Source organism: Pteronotus mesoamericanus, unplaced genomic scaffold (assembly GCF_021234165.1).
Source record: "Pteronotus mesoamericanus isolate MK-2021 breed Mesoamerican mustached bat unplaced genomic scaffold, CSHL_Meso_final contig_100, whole genome shotgun sequence".
Taxonomy (NCBI): Eukaryota; Metazoa; Chordata; class Mammalia; order Chiroptera; family Mormoopidae; genus Pteronotus; species Pteronotus mesoamericanus.
The window spans coordinates 18,901,113-18,919,885 of NW_026554999.1; the positions used below are offsets into that span (position 1 = coordinate 18,901,113).

Genomic DNA, 18,773 nt, shown 5'->3' on the forward strand with positions numbered 1-18,773 from the left:
CCTCCGGGTCCACGCTTTCTCACTGCCGGAAGCTTCCGCCAGCTCCGACCCGCTTCCGTTCACGACTTAATTGGGCGGTGCCGTCCCTAAGAAGTCACTTCCGCCTGACCCCGCCCCTCGATCCCTTTTTGGCCGCTTCCGGCTTTAGGCCGCGCCCCATCCCTAGCGGCCCCGCCCCCTCCCCACCCAGGGCTGACGGGCGGGCCCCGCGGCGCCGCTTCCGGTGCGGGCCCCGCCCCGGCTGTGGCCCCCGGCTGCGGACCAGTCGAAGGAGCGGCGGTGGTGCTGGGGTCTGAGCCACTGGCTCCTCCACCGCCCCTGAACCTGGAGCCCCTGGCACAGGTAAGTCGTGCGGTCCCGGCTCCCTCAGCCGCGGCGGGAGCGGGGTCTGTAGCAGGTGGAGGCAATGGAGGGGCAGGTGTGCAAGGATAGACGTGAAGGCACTGGCCGGCGGAGACTGGGGGCCGCGGAGGAAAAGTCAGAGCGCTGGGAGGAAACCGGAGACGCTCTGCGCCTCTTAGGGTGATTGTAGATAAAAGGATGGGCCGAGTAAGGCTCTCCCCCATCCCCCGGGAACTGAGAAGGCGAGATAGGTGGGGTTGGGACAAACAGAAGAGCCAGTGGATTGGCTAGGAGGGCTGGTAGAGGTAAAAGTAATCGGACTGGCTGTGGCGGGGGGCGGGGAGGGTGTATAAAAAAGCGGGGGGAGAGAGTAACCGGGGAGGGAGGTATAGGGCTTGAAGGAGGCCAGGGCCAGAGACATCGCGCAGTGAAGATACTGGGAGTGGTGAATGAGACCTGGTTCAAAGCTGCAAACAGTCCGTTGCTCCGGACTCGGTGGTCTGGGAACTTTAGGGAAATGAGGGAAGGGGGCCGTGTGAAGGGATGAAGTGACTTAAGAGTTCTGAGACGAGTTTTTTAAATGTAGACAGGTGGTATTGTTGTTTGGATCGACTGGCTGCTTAGGGACGGGGGACGATGGGCTTTTGGGGGTAGGGTGTGTGTATTGAGTTGTAGAACTGAGTCATATCAGTCTTTCTAAAGAGGCTGTGAGACACATCTTCCTCTGCTAGGGACAGCAGAGATGGTGCCACAAGAAGCAGTTCAATGACTGGCAGGACTTGGTTAAAAAATTTCCTGCCCCCGATTAGCTGTAATGATTATAAGGAAAATTAAAAGGGCCAACGAATTATTTGCTTCATTCTTTAGTTTAATTTTCTTTGATGCAAACTGTTTTAATTTTAAACGAATACTTTTGCTGACTGGATTTAATGTGGGTGTAAATCTTTTCCTGCTTTGTTACACTATAAAAAGGGCTAAAGCAGAATGAAAGTATGGTACAGGCATAACACACTTTCTAAAGTGCTAAGCAAGGAATTAAAGGTAGTAGGAGGCAAATTGGAATTTGACTCTTTCTCAGAATACAAAAGCCAAAAGCAGTGCTTCTAAGATAAATAGAAAATTAGTTTTTTTATCTTTTTTTTTTTTTTTTGCCTAGCTTTAAAAATTAGACCCTTTTTTTTGTAACCCATTAAAATACTTAAACATCAAAGCAGTTTTTATTGCTGGGGATGTGATTATTTCCCCATGAATTTTTGAAGATGCTAACGATTACTTTGTTTCTTTTAACCTTTCCACCCAATCCTGAAACAGCAGAACAATGCAAATGTTAATTCCCAACCAGTGCAGTGCACTCTCTTTTCACGTGATGATAACATTGTATGCCATATTACAAGCCCTGTTCACTTAAAATTTGCCCAGGCATAGTAGTAATCTCCATTCAGTTATGAAGCCTTGATGAAGTAGCATAGCTCAAATGATGCTTATTGGGGGTAGGAATTGGAGAGGAGGAAGGGAAGGGGGAGTGAGAGGAGGAGAGCATGTGAAAGGGGTGTGTATTTGGATACTGATTGGTAAGAATGCTGATAAACCAGCCCCCAGAATATTTTTGGCCTAAAAGCCTTTTCTTTTTGTATTTGCTATAGAGCATAGTAGAAATGCTTCAGAAAGAAAGAGGATGTGAAGAATTTACTTGGCTGTGTATAAAAAAGCATTAACTTACTGTTTAGATAATATTGATATCTGTTTCAAATTAATTAACTTTAAAATCTCCAGAGGCATTTCCCCCTGTTTGTTTTGGAGTGACCATTGCAATTTGAAACTCTTGCCTCCTTGCTGGATTGGAGGGGGGCATACATTCTTTCATCTTGTTGAAATTGGATTCTTTTTAGGCTATAATGTCCTGTTGGCATGGCCCAGCCCACTTGAAAAGCAGGCTGGCAATTTGATCTGGGAAATTTGAAAAGTTTAGACCCAAGAGCAGATTGCTAAATTCTTCTCGTCTGTGAAAGAAGTCATTTTGTCTGTCTGATAGTTCTGTGTCTAGTTTGGATGATAATTTCTTTCTCTGATGGACCTGAGAACTAAGCAATATTTTCTGTTTTGTAGGCAAGCTCTTCCTTTTATTATTGTGGTTTTCATATTCACAGCCTTTGTACAGTGCAAACCTTGTTGCCTTTCCAGTAATAAACAGATTAATGTTTGGTATGTTGAGGGAGAGAGATCAGAACGCAGGTGGTTTATATACTAGATACCACCTGGATTTACTTCTTTTTATACGCACAGTAGTCCATCACTAATAAGATTCATCCCATATTCCCCTTTTAAATCTTATTCCTCTCACACATTTCTCTACCTTACTCACCCCTGAAACTCCCACCACTCACTCATGTTAAAATTCAGGTTTAGGAGCTTATGTTTAGTGTTCAGAACTCATTCCCTTTACTGGAGAAAAGAAAGTTATCTTATACCTGTTTTCCATAGTGATTTTTTTTTCTCTTTTCTCCTTCTTCGTGGTTTCTGTTAATCACTTAAGGTTTAGACCCAGTGTGCCTGCTGGGCTGTGCCCAGGTTCAGAGCCATGCCAATTGGTGGGTGAAGCTTTAGGCCGTGATGGAGCCACCGCAGCAGCCACCACCGCAGCCACCGAACATAGCTCCTCTGGGGATGGATGCCAGAGAGAAGCAGGGACAGCAAATGAGAGAAGCCCAGTTCTTGTATGCCCAGAAGCTGGTCACACAGACTCTCCTTTCTGCCACACCTGGGCGGCCTGCTGGCAGCTCTTCCCTGGGTCCCTTAGCCAGAGTTCATCCGCCCACAGCAGTGACCCGAGTTTTTGAACGGAACAGCGCAAACTCAGAGCCTGAGGAAGAGGAGGGAGGCTTGGAAGATGACGATGGGGATGATGACATTGCAGATGTGGCTGAGAAAGAGGCCCGGGCTGCTTCAAAATATTCTCAAGGGCAGAAAGTAGTTTGCCAAGACCCCAGAGGAGCACATGTATCTGGCGTCCTTCCAGCACCAGGGCTCCCACCACATGGACAGCAAGCTCAAGAAGACCATACCAAAGATGCTACCAAGGCCCCACCTTCAGTCTCTGGAGCTGGGCCGCCAGGCTGGAATCAGGATGAGCAGCTCAAACAGGTCAGACTTTCTTGCATGGGGGTCATTTGTTCTTCTAAAGGCTAGCCAGAGAGGGACACTGGACTGCCAGGACCAGGGTCTGTGCCACTCTTTGCCTCCTTACCCTACTTCAGTGACCAGCAGCTTAGGCATGAACAGACATTAGTTTTTTTCGTCATACTTGTTTTCTTGATTAAAGCAAAGAAATGTGTAAGTCACTGCTCGTATAGATTGTTCCAAGTGTGAAGGGAGAGAATGTTAGTATAATCTCTTTTTCTTAAGGAAGGATGAGGTTTCAACAGTGTTATGAGGAATATCTAAAAATGAGATATGTGACTCTAATTACAGTTTTCCTAGTAGTGATGTAAAAGAATAATCTTTTTTTTTTAACTTTTTATAAAAATCCTCACCCTAGGATATGTTTATTGATTTTAGAGAGAGAAATGGAAAGAAATATCGATGTGAAAGATAAACATTGATTGGTTGCCTCCCATATGTGCAGTGACTGAGGATCAAACTTGCAACATTTTGATGTACTAGACAGTGCTCCAACCACACCTGGCCAGAGCAAAGAACAATCTTGCTTAGGATAGTTTCTTAGCTCCAGACTAACCCAGGATCCCATTCTTTAAGGACAGTTTTGTTGTTTGGCTGCTAAACATAACTGACAAGAAGTGCTTGCATTGTGTGTATTTTCTAACAAAGAGCCCTTAGACATGATTTTATTTCACAGGAAAGGGTAGTCCTCAAAATGCCCATTTTAGCCAAGGCAAGTTTAAGTGATTTTTAAACATAATGAGCATTAGAGTCATCTAGGGAGCTTTAAAAATATATACATTGCAGGGTCCTAATGAATTATCTTAGGGGGTGGAGCCTAAAGAATCTGTTCTCAACCAAGCCTTTGATTTATATTCCTCTTCTGTTTCTGACCTGCCATGCACTTTTTCCTCACCCAGAGAATGGGATCAATGATAAGTTGTTCCAGATTGTGACTTACTGGTGCTTGGACAAGAAGCTTATGATAAAGCTAGTAATTTCTGTATACTCCCCATAAGCACATACTCTTTGTGCGGTCCGGTGGTGTGGTTTAGACACCAATTATGAAAAGCTGTGAATTTTCACAGGGCAACTTAAGTCACCTATGGAAAGTTCTTTGGACCCTGAAAAATCAGCCGTTTTGTATACAGGAGCCTGTGCAGTTCATCTGAGTTTACAACTCAGATGATGTCAGCAGGAGATTCCAGAGCCAACAAAGTGAGGTCCAAATCCCATTTCTTCCATTCATTACCCTGTGATCTTTCAATAGGTCTCTTCATCTCTCTGTGCCTGTCTTGTATCTGTGAAATAAAAACCTTGAACAGGTTTTTGTTTTTGTTTTAGTGAATTAAAAGGCAATTTTTATTATCAGCAGTTGCAAAATGGCAATCACACACCCTTATGAAAAATTTACAGAAGTTATCAGACTTGGTGGCTAGCAGAGAGATACTTAAATATTTTGTGAATGAACTTGCCAACAGAACAATAACAAAAAAACTTCAGAAGGGGAGCCCAAGGTATTTTATGGCTCCATATAGTTTCATTCTCCTTTTGGCATATCATTTCTCTGGTCTGATCCAATGCTGAACTCTGGTAAAGAAGTGCCACATGGTGAAACAGCGTCTGAATACAGGTAGAAGAGAGAACTGGTGCAAAGTATACCAGGGAACAAACGAATTAGGACATCCTGCTAGGTCTTACTTTTGAAGGATGGCACCTTCTTTGTTAATTGAAAAATGAAAAATGGGGGAGATAGCAAAAAAATATTAATAAAATAAAAGTGTTCTGGCTCTAGTTTCTCTCTTTTCTGACATTATAGCAAACTAATGTTTCATAGTCCTGTATTTTCATGTATTATTCTGGAACTGTCTGCAGGGAGCCTAAAAGGGGCTGTGGACTCGAGACAATCTGCAGTTGAAAGTTCTTTCAAGAGGAGTTCTGTCAGGGCTGCGAAAGGAATAGAAGGATGTTGCGAGGATTAACTGAGCTAGCATGTGGTTAGGTGGCAGTGCTCCAGGTGCTCTTTAATACAAACTGCCACCTCCACTGATTCTGCACAGACCTGCCCTGAGGAAGGGAAGATGCTGAGACACACAGAGGTTTTTCCTTAGATCGCCAGGGAGTAGTGGCAGAGATAGGACAAGGGATCTGAAAAGCCCAGCTTCCACGACAGCAGCAGCCTGGCTGTCAGCCCAGACCTGCCTCCTGGCTGATTGCTCTGGTTAGCAAGACATCTGTGAGTTGCTGGCAGCCCCCGCACTGCTGGGTGGTTGGCAGGGTTCCATGCTGGCCGCTGAGTCAGCTCATAGTGGGATCCCGCCCTGACGGCACTGGGAAAGTTCAGGCCTGAGGCAGCTGGGCTGCCCCTGCCTTGGCAGCTGGCCAGCCTTTGCGTGTGTGCGGTCGTTCCTAGAAAGTGCAGTGGCGTGCGAGGAACAACTGGAGCTCCAGAGCCTGTCTGTCTTCAGGAAGTGCAGCAGGTGTTGAGGTCAGGCCATTAGAGCTTTGAAAAAAGAGACTCTTCAGAACTGGCGTGTGCGCGCACACACGTGCACATGGTAGCAGGTACCCAGTGCTGGGTTCTAGATGGCAGCAGTCCTGTGACCACACAGCTCGGGGCTAGGGGGACTGGCTGTGCGTTTCTGAAACTCGTTGAGTTCCTTTTAAGTCTCTGAGGCATACTCACTAATTATAGACTGCCTGGCAGAGCACTGCCAAAATGTTTTATAAATGCCAGTGTAGCTGAATGAGGTCTAATCTCATCCCCTGAATTTACTTTCCCCTTGGATTTGAGGATCAAGAATTGGGTTAGGGGGTCATTGGGTAACAGTGGCTCAAAACCTTAGATGTGTACCTCCTTTCCTTCTGAATTTAATTTTACAAAATCCTTGTGGTTTGTGCCCTCCACCTTTGATCCTGCTTTTTGGTTGTTGTTTTTTTTTCTGTTTTAAATTTTTATTTACTGATTTGAGAGGGATGGAGTGAGGGGAGAGAGGGGGAACGTCAGTTTGTTATTCCACTTATTTATGCATTCGTTGGTTAATTCTTGTTTCTGCCCTGACCAGGGATCAGACCTACAACCATCATGCATCAGGAGGGTGCTCTAACAGAGCTTCCCGGCCACGGCTGATCCTGCTTTTAAAGCAGTAAACTATGTGCTTAGGGACTTAAAAACCTTTTTTTCAGTTGTGTTTCAAAAGAGGAGCCAAAAAAAAAAAAATTATGGGGAGAGCCTATTAGGAACCATTAGGAACCACAAGACTGGTTTTTTTATTATTCATAGTCTTTTGTTTCTTAAGCAGTTACTTACTAGAGAACAGAAATAAATGATCTCTTGCTTCAGCAAAAATTACAAAGATTGACACAAAATGTTCTTATTGTTAATGTGCTGCAGCGTTCATTTTGTTGTTTTTACACAGCAAACTTTTAGAGAGCCTTCTTTGGGCCAGGCCTGTGCTTCAGGGACTAAGGCATGCTTGTCCCTCAAGGAGCTCATCCTGATCAGCAGAGGCAGTGTGGGAACCTCAAGAGGAGTTGTTGGGTCTTGGGTTGCAACAATTTCACTCTGTCCTGAGTCAGCTTAAGCCAAACTGTTCAGTCGAAGCTATGCTGACAGATAATTTTAAAACAAAGTTTTGCTTCAAACATTCACACATTGAGGTAAAAGAGTTAATTTTGTCGATACTGTAGCTAGCATAACTTGGTAAACAAACAAGAAAGCCCAAAGGTATTTTGCAAGATTTTGATGGGTAGAGGAGGCGGCACAATATCTGCTAACTGAAAAGCGGAAGTTGAAAAGCTTAAGGGCTCCACAGATTATCTTTTGCTTCTGAAATCCGTTTCTTAGAACATGTGAAGTCAAAATAATTTCATGGATTCTCTTTGAAAAAAACTTGTAGAAAATAATTGCTTCTCAGGCCTGAATCCTTAGAAAGAGCGTAGGATTCTCTGACATCAGAGTGATGGGAAGATGAATAAAGCCAGGGAGCCCAGGGTTTTAGAGGCAATCAGGTTTCAATGGGCAGAGTAAATAATTGTAAAACAAGACAACAAAGAGCTGAGTGCCCTTCCCTCAAGGGAGATCAGTGAGCTCTGTCAGCATGCTACCCACTGGGGGCTGTTGCTGGCCTAGTAGGGGTAGTCTTCTGTCCTAAAAAGAGGGCAGTTCAGGCAGTACAGGCTTTCTTTGTCTTGAATCCACTAGTGGAGCCAAGTTTCCAGAAGGGCATAGGCTCCCTCCCATACAATAGATAGACGAACGATGGCTTGAGAGGCATGTGGGAGCCAGAGTGTATGGGCCTGGTTTTCCATACTTTAGCAATCACTGTAGTTACTGACTGTGGGAAAGAAAAAGGGTGACTGACTGACTACTTGGTCCCCAGAATCTGTTAGCTAAGAGTCCCTCTAAATAGTAAGGTGTGTTCTCTTGGGTTCAGCCTGGTTTTCTTGGTACATACTGCATGTCTTTGGAGCATTAGATGTTTTTTGTAAAGATTGTGCAAACTATTGCCTGGAAAAAAATAAGGTCAAAGCTTTCCTCACTTTCTTTGTAGGCTAATCTTGCCTGCCCTTATTGCCACCTCTTTCTCCCTCCAGGGGATGTTTGGCAACCTGTTTGGTTATCTTGGTTCTGGGGAATCAGGGAGAATGTGCCACAAGCAGATAGTGGGTAGAGACCAGGGACAGTACTAAATAGTCTACAGTGCACAGGACAGTCTCCCATAACAAAGAATTATCTGGTCCAGAATGTGGCAGAGGATGGTGGTAATCCTCTCCCACCATCCTTATGTAGTAATTTTAAAGATTTTATCTATTGATTTATTTATCTCCCTGCCAAGTTATAGCAAACAACTAAAAGTCATCTTCTTATTAACACAAATTGTAATTTCTCTTTATATTTTCTAGTACCCAAGCTTGTTGGTCATTTATCTGCTCCTTCCCAGAGTCATTTCAGGTCTTCCTAAAATTTATTCTGCATTGGATTCATTAATTTCTCTTTCTCCCCAAAAGCTCAAAATTACCTGGAATTAGAGATTTTGGTGTATTTTTCATTTAGTTCTAGGCCCTATGTTTAAAGAATAAAGATATTACAAAGGTGGAAGAAGAATATGAATGAAAGATCTGTGTAAAGTTTATCCTATCATACAAAAGTTAGGTTGCATTGTTACTAGCACCTAAATACTTTTTGGCGCTACAACTTTTAAGTCTTTACTACCTTTGTAGGTTAAGATGCTCCATAAATCCTAGGCACTACTCTAAAACAACTCCTTTTTTCTAGAGCTGTGACCAAACTCTACTATTCTGGAATCCTCTGGAACATTTCAGGATTATACGAGCTGAAAGCATTGCACTTTTGAAGCTGCGTCTTCCACTTTAAAATAAGGATATGTGTGTATTTCTTCTTTAGGTAGAAGTAAGCTTTGTATTAAATTGTTACAAAGGCAAAATCAATGACTTAACTTGGGTCCTGATCCTTATTACCAAACACTAATCCCTCCATGTATGTCCCAGATCCCGTGCTGTCCTAATTTTCAGGGACTTGCTCCATTAGTGAACTTCTATTTCCCTGAATCTTTGGACTGTCTTCTGAAGCCTTTTCCACATTCACAAATGTTCCACTATCTCACAAATTAAAAAAAAACAAAACTCCCTAATAAATATGCCTGATTCGATTGCTACAAGGAAACAAGAGGTCCCTTTTAAAAATATTTTCCTTCCAGCACATCTTTTCCCAGCTGTTAATGTAGTCCTGTCTACCTTTCCCCCCATAACAAATCTTGGAGGAATTACTTGCACTCCTTACCTCCGCTTTGTCACCTCCTACTCACTCAACACTCTTCTAGTCCAGACTCTTTCTCTTCCATGTCCCTGAAGTTCCTCTTGGTAAGGCTGCCTAATGACCACTATGTTGCTAAGCCCAGCTTGCCTTCACTTCATTTGCTCCCTCAGCAATATAAGATACTTTTGACCCTTGTCCTTGAAACATTCTCTTTTGCTTTTCATAGCCCCATTTGCTTATTTTCCTTATCTTTCTCTTCTATCTTGACGTCTAGAGCTCCCAAGTTCCTGGGGGCTCAGTCTTAAACTCTCTTCTCTATATGTAATCCCTGGGCAATTTCTTTTACTTTCATGGCTTTAAGTACTATTCTGCAAGTATTTGATTCTAATACCTATTGTTTGAGCCCCTGTTTCCATTCTGAGCTGAAAGGATATATTCCTTACTTCCTTGGTATTTCCACATAGATTTTTACTGGCATCTCAAGTTTAACTCCTATAAAATTGATCTCTTGGTTTCCAACTTATTCCCTCATGGTTATTTCCTCCTCTATTTTTCCTCTCTGTGAATGGCACTTCTATTGAGTTGGTCATTCACATCAGAAACCTCAGAGTCTTTCATACCTCCTACACTCCATCTGGTGATGTCTAGTCTATCACCAAGGCTTATCAATTGTTCCATCTAAATATATAGAATCCTGCCACTTCTTCTCCACTATTACCTGCCTAACCAAGCTACCTACCTACTGCTGTAGGTGTCAACTAGTTTGTCTTTCCTCCCCCATTTGAATACATTCTCTAAACAGCCCCTAGAGCAGGGGTGTCCAGCGTTTTGGCATCTCCGGGCCACACTGGAAGAAGAAGGGTTGTCTTGGGCCACACATTAAATACACAAACACTATAATGAAAACTGATGAGCAAAAAAAAGATCCATGAATATTTTTTGTGATATCCACCACCACAAATAAGCAAAAAAGTCCTCCTACAATAACCTTAATTATGTGGAGGCTCTTTCAGTAATCTTTTAAAATCGTTGAGCGGGTTCCAAGTTTGTGATCACTAATACAGAAAATGTTCATATCTAGGTACTAAAACATCATTGATGGTTTTTAAATATTTTTTATTATAAAATTAAAAGAAAAGAGGGCAACATAAAATTAGTGGGATGTTTGACACTGTATTTGAGAAACTAGCACATCAGTGTCTGATTCGATACAAGAAGTTGCAATTCTCAGTGAGTTCTCAAGGTGCTCATCAGATATTTTGGTTCTAATTTTACTCTTAATGTGTTCCATTCTTGAAAATAGCTGCTTGCAAATGTAGGTGCTGCCAAATAGCGATGACATGAATAAGACGTGATTGTGAAACAAGGGGTATTTGTCTCTGGGAAGATTTTACTGGACTATAAAAAGTCCAGTATAAAAAGAGACATGGTCAAATTTTTCTTTAAGTTGAATGTCAGATTGCAACTCTCTGCACTTCATTTGAAAATTGACAGGTAACATTTATATCGATTGAAAATAGAGTCGCAAATATAGCAAAATATTAATTATTTTCCTGGAAATCTTAAAATCTGTTTTCAAATTCTTGTTTCAAATTGAAAAGCAAGGCTGCATATCTTTTGCTGTTCACGGACTGTGTTTAGCCAACATACCAAAATGCATAAAATTGTTTGCCCTAATTTGAGCTTGCCAGAATTTCAGTTTCATTTGGAACACTGTTATGGTTCAAAACATGGTATTGATAAGTTGGTTTGCACCTTGAATATGCATGTTTAACTCATTTAAATGAGTGGTTATAGCCACTAAAAATGCTAAATTGTAAGCCAGTTTTCATCATCCGTTTCTGGCACAAATTTTTTTTTTGATACCACAAACGACTTGATAACATGTCGCAAATGATAAAATCTTTTCAATATTTGGTCTTGATTTAGCCATCTTGCTTGTGTAAAGTAAATGTTGCCATAGTCTACATTAGTACTTTTAAGGAATTCCTGGAATTTGCAATGATTCAGTCCCCTGGCTCTTAGGAAATTCACAGTCTTGATGATGATTTGCATGACATTATCCATTTTTAGCTTTTGTGCATACATTTTCTTGATGTACTTTGCAGTGATACTTTGTCAAACATGAACTTTGGGCGGCAATTGCATCGTCTTCTATTAATTTTACGAGTCCCTCTCTTTTACCTACCATCGCTGGGCACCATCAGTTAACTGTACCAGGTATGTTGACAGTGTACAAAAAAAATTGCTTTAACATATTTTTTACTGCTTCATGTAAATCTCTTGATTTAATTGTGTCTTGTAATGGCACTAAAGAAATCATTTCTTCAATGACATTATATTCATTATCAATACCTCTAATAATAAAATGGCAGGTTGAGCCGTATCTGTAACATCGGTGCTATCCTCCATCACCAAACCATAAAATTTAAAATTAGCAGCTTTACTCTCCAAACTTCTTTCAATAGATTTTCCAATTTCTTCCAATTCACTTGGCTACAGCCTGCTGAGACAAACTGATTTTAGAAATATCCCCCTTTTTTCAGGGCAAATTATATCCGCTACACTTTCTATACATTGCTTAATAAACTCACCATCAGTAAATGGTTTTGATTTTTTTGCTAGTAAATATGCTGCCACATAACTAACAGCCTTTTCAGTGGAATCTACCCAAATTGTAACTTTCTGAAAAAATTTTTGTTGAGAAGACAGACTTTTTTTTTCAGTTCTGCTATTTTGTCCTTGTGACAGAATTCTTCATACACATTGAATTGGGCAGCATGCTTTTGCATATAATGCCTTTTCAAATTATAGTCTTTGAAAACTTGCACAAATGCCCTACAAATTAAGCAGAGTGCCTTACTATTTGCTTTGACAAAGAAAAACAGTCATCTGCCTACTTTTCATTGAACAGTCTTCCTTCATCCATAATTTTTCTTTTCTTTTTTATTTTATTGTTTTTTTTTATTAAAGATTTGATTTATTTATTTTTAGAGAGGGGGAAGGGAGGGAGAAAGAGTGGGAGAGAACATCGATGTGCAAGAGATACATTGATCTGTTACCTCTTGCACATGCCCAACTGGGGACCTGGGCCGCAACCCAGGCATGTGCCCTGACTGGAAACCAAACCGTTCCGCTCCCAGGCTGGCACTCAGTCCACTGAACCACACCAGCCAGGGCTTTTCATCCATAATTTTTGTTTTGGAGTCTGTTTTTCTTTTGACATGCTGTAGAACCCATGCTGGGATTGAAAAAAATTATAATAGATAAGGGACTTTATTTACTTTTATTATGAAAGTTAATTGACAGGAAAATAGAAAGCAGGGTTTGGGACCTTCCACAACCCTCTCTACCCATGCAGGGCGAAGCGGAGGGCCAGTTGTAAAGCGTGGTGGGCAATGTGTGAGGCACTGTCAAGGTGTGGAAATACCTTTAATAATCAAATGAGAATGCTAACCTTGACTTCTAAATAACATTAAACTCCTAATGTTGCAATGATAGGTTGAAATATTATCGCTGCCTTGCTAACTCACCATGAGCACAGGTAACATCTCATGGTGTCAGTTCTACTGTCCGTGCTTAGAAGATAACACTCTGGAAGCTGCCCACCACCATAAAACTGAAGCCACCAGTGCATACAAATAACAAGAGCACATGTACCTTTATTTTATGTGATGTTGCAACATGTAATCACAAAAAAACTCAGTGATTAAGTACATTTACAGTTTTGTGTTGGGTCGCGTTCATAGCTATCCTAGGCTGCATGCTGCCTGTGCCCACAGGTTGGATACCCCTGACCTATAGTGATCTTCTAAAAATCAAATTAAATTATGTCACTCCTTTAATGCCCTCCAAGTATTATGTCACTTGCTTTAGTTGTAATCTGCAGAATCTGATCCTTGCCTGCTTCTTCAGCCTTGCTTTTGCACTCCTCCAGGCTCTCACCTAGCCTTTAGTTCCTACTTTAACATGACTTCCTCATTCCAGTCAAGATGGCTGCATAGGTAAACATGGTACTCCCGTCCTCCCACAGCCATATCATAATTACAGCTAAACTACAGAACAATAATCATTCAGAACTGCCTGAAATCTAGCTCAATAGAAGTCCTACAACTAGGAATTTAAAGAAGCCACATTGAGACAGAGGGGCGGAGATATGGAACAGGCTGGTCCCATACCTACTACTTGTGGCAGATAAAAATTGCAAGGGATATGTAAGCTATGGAGGTTCCCCCTTCCCCCTGAGTAGTGAGAGGTCTGAGCCCCACACCAGACCCCCCAAGCCCAGGGTTCCAGTGCTGGGAAGAGAAGTCCCCGTAACTTCTGGCTGTAAAAACTAGTGGGAATTGAGGCTGAGTAAGAGAGAAGGCTTTTGGAGTCCCAGGGAATTTCTCGTAAAGGATTCACATAGACTCACTCAAACTCATTTTTTCTGAGCTCCAGTGCTAGGACTGCAGCCCCAAAGGCACCAGGGACATATGGGATGGAACTGACGTGCCTCGTATCAGGGCAAGAGCTGGAGGGGCAGCCTTCTCGCAGATAGCAGTGCTGATGGGGCTCTTGTTCTTTTCTCAGCCTTTCCCCCCAAAGAGCCTGCAGGGGAATGCCATATCTGAGTCTCCATAAGCCTGCTTCACACTGTTCTCACCGCCCCCCAAACTTGCATGCCCACCCAAGCTGTTTCCAGTGGCTTTTCCATACAAATGACCTGTCTTGGCTCATACTTTAGACTTTGCTAAAGTCCCTCAAACAAGCAGCATCTGGCCTCAGCATGCCCCCTACATCTTGCTGGGTGGCCCCAGGCCCGTTGCTAGCAGCAGCCAGCCCTCGCTTGCAGCTTGGCCTCTCCTGGGCACTTCCAAGCCCAGAACAAATGGCAGTCATCTGCAAATCACTTTGTAGCTCAAGCACAGTGGCCCCAGGCAGAACACTGGCAGTGGCTGACCTTGGCCTGCACCCCCTGGGAGGCCCCGAGCCAGCGCACCTGGTGGACAGCTTCAGACGATGTCAAAACACCACCCAGCCACCTCTACAGCGATACACTCAAGGGGTGGACTCAGTAGGCACCAGAACCCCACTGAAGTAAATCTTATTCTGTGGGTGAGGCCCTTGCACAGCTGATTCTCCAAGGTGGTCGGAGGTCAGTGGTCATTGGTTGCAGCTAGTCCTTGCAGCCAACCGGCCCCTGAGTAAATCCCTCCCATTGCCATGCCAATAGCAATCAAGGATCAACTACAAGTGGAGGGTGTACACAGCTCACATGGGGGGGCCGTACCGCAGGTGCTCAGCTTGGGTGATCTGGGAGGTTGTGCCACTGGACTCTATAGGACATGTACTATATTAGGCCATTCTGCCTAACAGAATAAGGAGACCAGAAAAACATGTCCCAAAGGAAAGAACAGATTAAAACTCTAGAAAAAGAACTAAACAAAATGGAGACAAGCCATCTGTTAGATGCAGAGTTCAAAACACTGGTTATAAAGATGCTCAAAGAACTCAGAACTTCAGCAGCGTAGAAGGGATATTGAAACCATAAGAAAGAACCAGTCAGAAATGAAGAATCCGCTAACTGAAATGAAGAATAATGCATAGCAATCAACAGTAGAATAGATGAAGGTGAGAATTAAATCAGAGGTCATTTTTCCTTTTCTGAACCCTCCCCCAACAGAGCCACAGAGCCAGTAGACAGGCACCAAATCTGAGACTGAATCAGCCTGGCTCACTCTGTCCCACCTGGGTGATTCCCTGAAGCCCTGCCCCACCCAAATTTCAGGCTCACCCAGCTGTATCCAGTGCCTTTTCCATATGAATGGCTGTCTCTGCCCATGCTTCAGAGTTCCCTAAATTCTCTCAAACAAGCAGCATCTGCTTTCAGCAAGCCCACACCTCTCACTACGTTGCACCAGGCCTGGCACCACCAGCAGCTAGCCTTGGTTCACAGCTTGACCTCTCCTTGGTACTTCCAAGCCCAGCACAAGCAGCAGCCATCTGCAGATCACTTTGTAGCTTATGTTGTGTAACCCTGGACAGAACTCAGCTGTTGGCTGACCTTGCATATACCAACAGCAATCAAGGCTCAGCTACAACAGAGGGGTGTATACAATTCACAGAGAGGCACACCTTGAGTACCAGGCTTGGATAATAGAGGAGACTCTGCCATTAGACTCTACAGGACACCTACTACATTAAGCCACTCTCCCAAACTTGGGAGATGTAGCAGCTCTACCTAATACATAGACACAGGGTAGCTGCCAAAATGAAGACACCCGCCCCCCCACCCCCAAAATGGCCCAAATGAAAGAACAGAACAAAACTCCAGGAAAAGAACTAACAAATGGAGACAAGCAATCTATCAGATGCAGAGTTCAAGACACTTGCAATATGGATGCTCAAGAAACTTAGGACCTCAACAGCAGGAAAAAATCCAATCAGAAATGAAAGATACACTAATTGAAATAAAGAACAATTTACAGAGAATCAATAGAGTGGATGAAAAAGAGTATCACATCAACCATTTGGAATATAAGGAAGCTAAAAACACCCAGTCAGAACAGCAAAAGGAAAAAAGATTCCAAAAAAAATGAGGATAGCGTAAGGAGCCTCCGGGACAACTTCAAATATACCAACACTCATATCATGGGAGTACCAGAAGAAGAAGAGAGAGAGCAAGAAATTGAAAACCTAATGACAGAAAACTTCCCTGACCTGTTGAAGGAAATAGACCTACAAGCCCAGGAAGTGCAAAGAGTCCCAAAGAAATGAACCCAAAGAGGCCCACACATAATTAAAATGCAAACATTAAAGACAAAGAGAATTTTAAAGCAAGAGAAAAGCAGTTAGTTACCTACAAGGGAGCTCCCATAAGACTGTCAGATTGCCCTGGCTGGTGTGGCTCAGTTAGTTGGAGCATTGTCCTATAAACTCCAAGTTCCATTCACAGGTCACACGCCTAGGCTGCAGGTTTGGTCTCCAACTGTGGTGCATACAAGAGGCAGTGGATTGATGTTTCCCTCTCACGTTGATGCTGCTTTTTCTGTCTCCCTTCTTCTGTCTATAATATCAATAAGCAAGTCCTTGAATGTGGATAAGTTTTAAAAAAAAAATTGCCAAATGATTTCTCACCAGAAACTTTGCAGGCCAGGAGGGATTGGCAAGAAATATTCAAAGTGATGAAAAGCAGGGATGTACAACGAAGATTACTCTACCCAGAAAAGCTATCATTTAGAATAAAAGGGTATATAAAGAGCTTCCCAGATAAGGAAAAGCTTAAAGGAGTTCACAACCACCAAACCAATATTACATGAAATGTTAAAGGGTCTTCTTTAAGGGAAAAAAAAATAAAAAAATTTGAACAATCAAGTGGCAATAAATACATATCTTTCAACGATTGAATATTTAAAAAGGAAAAAAAAAAGCACCCTGACGGCTCAGTGGATTGAGCACGAGCCTGTGAACATAAAGGTCATTGGTTCAATTCTGGGTCAGGGCACGTGCCTGGGTTGTGGCTCAGATCCATCGCCCACTGGGGGCATGTGAGAGGCAACTGATCAATATTTCTCTCCCTCCCTTTTCCTCTCTCTAAAAATAAATATTTTCTTAAAAAAAGAACAAAATATTAAAAAGCAAACAAATGAATAAGCATAACAGAAACAGACTCAGGTACAGAGAACATTTTGAATGTTGCCAGATGGGAAGGGGATTGGAGGTGGTGGATGAAGAAGGTGAAGGGATTAAGAAGTGCAAATTGGTTGTTGCAGAAAAGTCATGAGGATGTAAAGTGCAGCATAAAGAATGTAGTCGATAATGTTCTAATATATATGGTGTCAGATGGGTATGAGATTTACTGGGATGATCACTTAGTAAGTTATATAATGTCTAATCACGGGTGTGCACCTGAAACTAATACAATATGTCAACTGTAACTGAAAATAAAAAATGATTTAAATTAAAAAAAATTCCTCACCGGCTCTGTCTTTACCTCTATTGTAGATTAGGTTGTATGCTGCCATTGAACATTATAGTTTTATAGTTGTGTGGTTTGTTTGATATCTGATTTCTATACTAGATGGTAAGCTCTAAGAGGACAGGGACCATATCTGTTTTAGCATCATCATTGTATCCAGCACCCTGCAGAGTGATGGCAGGTAATAGACACTAAATAGTGTATTTGTTTCCTCTAATTTTTAATTTGCCCTGTATTTTATGTGAATGGCATCATTTTTTAAAAATAAACTTCATTTTCTAGAGCATTTTTAGGTTCATAGCAAAATCGAGCCGAAGGTACAGTGATTTTCCATATCCCCTATGTCCCAAATTATGCATAGCCTGCCTCACTATCAAATCCCCCCACCAGTGATTCATCTGTTACAATTGGTGAACCTATATTGACATATCAGTACCACCCAAAGTCGATAGTTTACATTAGGGTTCACTGTTGGTGTTGTACATTCTTTGCATTTGGTAAAGTATACTCATATATTTTGTTTGTTTTGAACAAAAAAAATAGAAACTCTACATATTATTGCTATAACTAGCTTTTTTAGTCAGTGTTAAGGCAATTTTTCCATGTGTGTTCATAAAGATCTCTTTATTAATGTTTTTATAATCACTTTCTCAAAATTACTTAAGATGATAGATGCTTATGAAAACTTAAAATAATACATGTATACTTAAAAAAAAATACTATAGCATCTTATTGCCTGCTTCCTCCCAGCCCTCCATGCCCCCCTTCCTTCCCACAGGAGGCAGTGATTAGGCATGAATCAGCTTCTAGGGCTTTTCCTGTATTTTTACCAATTTAAGTGTGCAGTCAGCACACACACGTGTGTGTGTGTGTGTGTGTGTGTGTGTAGCATAAATACAGACCATCTTTGTAGATGCCATGTAACTGTGCTTTTGTGTTACTATTTTTGTGGTATGGTGGATAATTTTAAAGGTTGAATTTGCTGTGTCATATTACTAACTTTTCATATGTTTGCCTTTTGTATTTGTTCTGTGACTTTCCTGCTTTTGTAGCCTTTGCCCATTTTTCTTTCTTTTATTATTGTAAAAAACATGAGGTATACCCTCTTAACAGATTTTTAAGTGCTTAGTACACATTTGTTAACTGTAAGCACGATGTTGTACAGCAGCTCTCTAGAACTTTATCTTTTTATTTTTTATTTTTAGAGAGAGGAGAAGGGAGGGAGAAGAGAGGGAGAGAAACATCAACATGCAAGAAATATATTGAGCAGTTGCCTCTCACAAGCCCACTGATCTGGGAACCTGGCCTGCAACCCAGGCATGTGCCCTGACTGGGAATCGAACTGACGGCCTTTCAGTTCACAGGCCAGCGCTCGCTCCACCGAGCCACACCAGCCAAAGCAAACTTTTTGGTATTTGTGTGACTGAAACTTACATCCATTGAACAGTAATTCCTCATATCCTCCTCCTCCCGGTCTCTGGCATCCACCTTCTATTTTCTGTCAGTGCAGTTGACTACTCTAGGTACCTCATA

The 18,773-nt window shown here is 42.2% G+C and overlaps 1 protein-coding gene across 1 annotated transcript in view; it reads left to right on the forward strand.

Moving 5' to 3' along the window:
• The first annotated feature begins 251 nt into the window (after positions 1 to 251).
• The window catches only part of ARID3B (AT-rich interaction domain 3B), a 55,248-nt gene continuing 36,726 nt past the window's right edge, over positions 252 to 18,773 (forward strand). Inside the window, exons 1-2 of the mRNA XM_054565190.1 lie at positions 252 to 342; positions 2,876 to 3,483. Of these exons, the coding sequence (XP_054421165.1) occupies positions 2,953 to 3,483 (531 nt within the window). The 5' untranslated portion in view covers positions 252 to 342; positions 2,876 to 2,952. The remainder of the gene's footprint in view (positions 343 to 2,875; positions 3,484 to 18,773) is intronic.